This window comes from Equus caballus, chromosome 2 (assembly GCF_041296265.1).
Source record: "Equus caballus isolate H_3958 breed thoroughbred chromosome 2, TB-T2T, whole genome shotgun sequence".
NCBI classification, from domain to species: domain Eukaryota; kingdom Metazoa; phylum Chordata; class Mammalia; order Perissodactyla; family Equidae; genus Equus; species Equus caballus.
In genome coordinates, this window is record NC_091685.1 from 73,001,961 (window position 1) to 73,008,021 (window position 6,061).

At 36.0% G+C, this 6,061-nt stretch overlaps 1 protein-coding gene across 2 annotated transcripts in view; it reads left to right on the forward strand.

Moving 5' to 3' along the window:
* DDX60 (DExD/H-box helicase 60) overlaps positions 1-5,794 on the forward strand; it is a 92,242-nt gene extending 86,448 nt beyond the window's left edge. Inside the window, exons 35-38 of one of the 2 annotated variants that reach the window (XR_011436700.1) lie at positions 271-422; positions 1,984-2,046; positions 4,271-4,451; positions 5,065-5,794. Coding sequence is in view for 1 of the 2 variants with exons in the window: in XM_023636333.2 (XP_023492101.2) it covers positions 271-422; positions 1,984-2,046; positions 5,065-5,164 (315 nt within the window). In the remaining variant the exon portion in view is untranslated. The remainder of the gene's footprint in view (positions 1-270; positions 423-1,983; positions 2,047-4,270; positions 4,452-5,064) is intronic. The other variant, XM_023636333.2, reaches the window with a different exon arrangement.
* The last annotated feature ends 267 nt before the right edge of the window (positions 5,795-6,061 follow it).

Below are 6,061 nucleotides of genomic sequence, written 5' to 3' on the forward strand. Positions count from 1 at the left end.
CCTAGTGAGTCTTGCTAGAGTCTAGCAGCTGGATCATTGAAATTGCCATCATTATGCTGTGAGGCAATAATGTTCATAGGAGAAACCAAGTCATTCTCTAGGCTTGTTTAGGATGGCACCACCCCAGTGGGTGTGAAAGGCACTGTCTTCCTTCACTATGAAGAGTGTGCTTTAAAAATGTTATTAAAGGAAGTGACTACAAAGGACAATGTAAGAAATCATAAACTTTCTGTACATATAAATAAATTAAAAAGAGTTGTGTTTCTGCAGGTCATTCTGCGCACAATGGGTATTGATCACTCTCGGGCTCCTGTGCTGTGGTCACAGAGATTTGATAATCAAGGAAGAAGAATGCCACTTAATGCTTATGCACTTGATTTCTATAAACACGGTTCCTTGATAGGATTAGTCCAGGACAACAGGTATGTTTTATCTAACTCCATCTATCTCTATCTCTATCTCTATCTCTATCCATATCTCTACCATCTCTATCTCTGTCTCTATCTCTTTCTGTATCTATCATTTCTGCCTCTGCGTCTACCTCTGTCTCTAGCTCCATGTCCACATCTTTGTCCATGTCTATGTCTATCTCTTTCATCTCTACCTCCATCTCTATTTCTATTTCTATATCCATCTTCATCTCTCTGTTGATCTCTATCTCCATCTCTATTTCTATATCTAATGGATGAACTTAAAGAATTTTAGGAAAAAGGCTTTTTATAATTTCAAGTATAGGTTAATCATGCTGAACATACTGGATTTTTTTCTTACAGATGAATGGCAAGAGAGAATAGTGAATTCTGTGTTATTTTTGTTCATAGTTTACCAGAAAAATCTTGAAACTTAGGCTGACTCACGTGTCGTAAAGATATACCCTAGATATAAATATTTACAAACACTCACAGATATATTTTTATTTTTTACTGTCCTATTTATTCATTGTTAGATATTTTACAACAGAATAACAATAACAAATAATGCCATCCTCTCCATTATCTGAGAGAAGTATACAAAAAGTATGTAATTGACACATCTACGGACTGAGAACATGACTATTGTTTTAGCTCTTTGGCAGGTAAACCATTTTCAAAAACAGTTAGCAGGGAAAACCCCCTTGGGTTTACCTAGGAACGGAGAAATGGGTCCAGGCACTGAGTACATACATGTGGGAAGGGGCATTCTGTCACACCAATCAGGAGTTCAATATGCATTTTACACACAATTTTGAGCAATCTTTATTGAATTAAAGTATTTAAAATTTCTGACATTCTTGCAAAATGGTCATTTTAAAAAATATGACACATTATTGTGAATAAAGTAGTTGTGACATTAGTAAATAATTAATTTGGGTCTTCTCTTTTGATTCTCTAGCTCCCATTCACCCTCTTGAGCTTTACTTTCCTAGTTTGGTGTTCTCCTGAGATAGTCAGCTTCTTTTTTTTTTTCCTCTTTTTAAAATTTCTTTTTATTTTTTATTGCAGTAACATTGGATTATAACATTATCTAACTTTCAGGTGTACATCATAATATATTTCGAATTCTGTGTAGATTACATCATGTTCACCACCCAAAAACTGATTATAATCCATCATCACACACATGAGCCTAATCACTCCTTTTGCTCTCCCCTCTTCCCCCTTCCCCTGTGGTAACCACCAATCCAATCTCTGTTGCTATGTGTTTGTTTGTCGTTGTTTTTATCTTCTACTTATGAGTGAGATCATATGGTATTTGACTTTATCCCTCTGAATTGTTGGCCTCTTGTGAATTATCTCTGGTTGCGATACTTGTGATTCTTGAGTTCATAATCATCATTCCCAAAGATTAAATCATCATCTAGGAGTGTGTGGCCGAAACGATTATGGTAAATACATGTTGACAGACAAAAGTAATCTATTATTAATGAATCCAGCATTTCAATATGAAATAAGAAGTTCTTTAATGTTTTTATACCATTAATTTTCAAAATATTGTTTTATTTAGGATGAATGAAGGAGAAGCTTATTTGCTGTTGAAAGACTTTGCACTCACCATTCAAGCTATCAGGTGTGTTATATATTTTAAATATTGATTTCAGATTTTCCAGTAAGTTAATGGTAATTTGAGAAATGCTGAGCTCGCACTTAAAGATGCCACTGAGCCTCTTGGGTGCTATGCATTCCAGCTCCCCAAAGACATTGCAGAACTTCTTCTCAACACCTTGTTGCATTTTTTCTATAATAGAAGTAATCCCAGAATCCATTGACATAAAGTTTCACCCAGACCAAAGCCTCAGCCCCAGGCACTACATACCAAAACGCAGTGATATTCCAAAGCCTCAAGAATCCATGGACTCTAGTGTTCTCAATGTCCACAATCAGTGTATGTCAGAGACATGATAATTCAGAGGGCCTCTTAGGGCTCCATCAAGTCTCTGGTTTATATCGACTCACATATTCCTGATTCTCTTGCTTTATCTAGTGTTTTCTCCAGGCTTCACCTGGTTCTCCCATATTGGCTTCCTGTTTTTGTCTTTAACAGAGCCCAGTAGGGACCCAAGCAGTTCTATACTTTTTGTAGATATCCCCATGCTTAGGCTCCATTAGAAGGTTCATCCTTAGGTCCTACCTACATCTAGTGTTTCCTGGTTAAATGTCCATCTTCCTGAAGCCTCCAATCTGCATGCACTTCACACTTAATGGGTATTCCTATTTCTATTACTCACTTAAAAAATTATATATATATATGTACACCCACATACATACATATAATTTGCCATGAATCCCTTCATTATGGAGTTCTTTCTAGTCAGGTCATTGTATTTTATTTCTTTGATCTGAGATTAGTCAGACCTGTTTGGACTTTTTATACAGAAGATGAAACTTTTGGGTTGCTGGAGCACTAGGGAACTGCTCTAGATTCCTTGAGTATCTCTAGGTAGTGTATTCCTTGAGTGGCTCATAGTTATGCAAGTTATAATCTTCAGAGCATTCCCAAAAACTCCAGAGATTTTGGAGCTGTCTCAAAAGCTGGGCTCATTCATTCAACAATACCATTGAAGTATTATTGGTTTGAGGCATACTTCTAAGCACTTGGGATATAGAGAATCATTGAATCTATCCTTGCTTTATAAAAATCTTATAGGGTAGTGAGAGGAAGCTCACTTGTGGATATTACAATGGTAGTAAGTGCCAGGATGATAGATAAGGGGGTGACTTACTCTCTACCTTGGATTCAGAGAAGGATTCTCAAAGGAAGTAATTTTTTGACTAAGTCTTAAAGATGGGGTAGAGAGAATAGTGTTTTCAAAGGACACAAATGAGAAAGGGCCTGATATATAGGGATAGGCTTCACACTCACTATGGTGGCATGTAGAATATGAGGATTGTGATGGGGATGTGGAGGATGCTGAGTTGCTTAAAGCGACTTTAAAGGCAATTTGGATATATATCAGAAAGGGTCTTAATTGTCACATTATGGAGTTTGGGCTTAATATTTTGAGCAATGTGTAGACAGTGCCTAAGCATGAGTGTGATATGGGTCTATGGTTTATATGTGACAGACATGTGTATGATTTATATGTATGGCAGATACTCAAAGGCTGAAACAGTCATGCAAGTGAGAGGGATAGAGGGTCTGAATTAAGGAAACAGAAGTAATGATGAAGAAGACTGGTTAGAGAAATACCTACGGGATAGAGTTGAAAGAAGTTGTCAGTAAACTTCATAGAATTGGTGAAGATACCAAAGTTTCTACTTTAGTTAATGATACATAGGAAACATAAGAGTGAGGTTGAGCTTTGGGGTCTGGGAACCAAAAATAGTGAGTTAGAGTTTATGCATGTCGTGTAACATCTGTGGGCTAACGTTCAGGAGGAAATGTGTGGTAGTCACAACTATAGGTCTGTAACCAGGAGGAAATTCAGTGTTGTAGATACAGATCTGGTCATCCATGGTGGAAAGTCAATGAAGTCACTGGAACTCTAGTGGAACCATAGTGGATAATGAATTTCAAAAGGCTGATAAAATGTCAGGTCCTGATTGTTTTCAGTTCTTGATCAGCCTAGCTGCATTATCTGTTCTTGGATTTCTCTTTCCATATAATGTTAGTTTCTTATTGCTGCTATAACAAATTACCACAAACTTAGTGGTTTAAACCACCACAAATTCATTGTCTTGCAGTTCTGGAGATCAGAAGTCCAAAATGAGTCTCACTGGGCTAAAATCAAGGTGTCGCATTCATTTTTGGAGGCTTTAGGGCAATCTATTTTACTGTCTTTTTCACTTTCTAGAGGCTGCTGGCATTACTGTGATGGTGGCCCCCTTCTGCCTTCAAAGCCAGCATTGATGGATAGAGTCTCAGATTGCATCATCTGACATTAGCTTTTTCCTGCCTCCCTCTTCTACTTATTAGAACCTTTGAGATTACACTGGGCCTACGAGGATAATACAGGATAATTTCCCCTTCTCAAGGTTAGCTAATTAGCAATGTCAGTTCCATCTGTAACCTTAATTCTCCTTTTCCATGTAACCTTAATTCTCCTTTTCCATGTAACCCAACATATTCTTAAATTTCTGGGGAGTTGGATGTAAATATCTTTGGAGGGCGTTTACTCTGTTTACCACACCTGTTTTTTTCATTTTCGCACACATCTAGGTAAAGAAAAGAATATTTTACTCTTCATAGAAGTAGTTGCCTGTGGGTTCCAGTGTATGTTGGACACAGTAGCAGAAAAAAACACAAAATGGCTCTATAAGAGAGATGTGGACAAAAGAAAGGGAATTTGTGTTGAGTCTATTGAAGGGAGGTGGGATCATGTTACATGGAATTTGGTGGCCTTTATAATCCTCTTAGCAATAGACATGGAGAGAAATTGCATGAGAGGTGTCTTGTTATCTTTATTTTATTTTTTTGTATAAGATGTTTTGAGATTAATATGTTTCTTATCATTATTCTTCATATTTTGTTAACATTTCATCATCTAGTGGGATTCACTTAATTCTGCCTGCCTGGGGAAAGTCCTTCTTATAATACTGACTCTCACTAAAATGGGTTCTTTTCATATATATACATTTCCATTTACAGTATTTCCTTGCGTGAACTATGTGAAAATGAAGAAGACAACGTGGTTTTAGCATTTGAACAACTGACTGAAACCTTTTTTGAAAAACTTAACAAAGTCTAAAAATGAAGTCTATCCAAACCACTTCAGATGTTGCCATGGGCCTTTTTCACGTCATATTTTGCAATTCTCATGCTTTTTGTCAGAAATACATATATTTGAAGTGGAAAGAGCAAGCACTTTGGAGACAGAGTTGTGATCAAATCTGCTGTATTCTCTAATGTGTAGCCTTGGATGAGTTATTTAATATCTCTGAATTTTGGTTTCTTCATATAGTTGGGTAATAATGCTTATGTCTCAGCTAGTTTGCAGATATATTGAGAAAATGTAAGGATTTTGTATGTGACTGAAGACCAATTTTTACTCTGTGAGGCATAAACAAATACTACATTCTCAACATTTTTCTCCTCAATGTCATAATTTGTAAAATGTCTAGTAAGGATAGAGTAAATGATTACAGTGTCTTGAAGTTGAAAATATTCTCTCTAATTAACTTAAATGTGATTATGTGACTTAGAGGGCTGTTAAAATAGTACCTTTTAGTAAACTTCAACTACTTTTTAAAAAATATAAATGAGCATTTTGTTATAAATTCTGTGATGCTTTAAAATAAAACATAGTTGATGATTTGGCTTGATTTCAATTGTATATAAGTGACTAGAAAACACAAAGAAATAAAATGGGTTTAATCTATTTACTGTTTGTCTCCTTGTGTTAAATCTATCCATCTTTCAATCCATTTGCACAGACGTATGCATTGTATATATAATAGTTTATGTATAATCACTTTCCCTCCCTAGCCTAAGCCTCAGATCACAGTTCTAGAATCTATTTTGGATCATAAACTTGAATAGAGCATTTCATCCTTTGCACAAAAGGTCTGCTTTCTCTTCCTATGGAGATGTTTTACCGAAAGATGATCTTTTGTATGACATTATTTATACATAGATTGTATTGGCT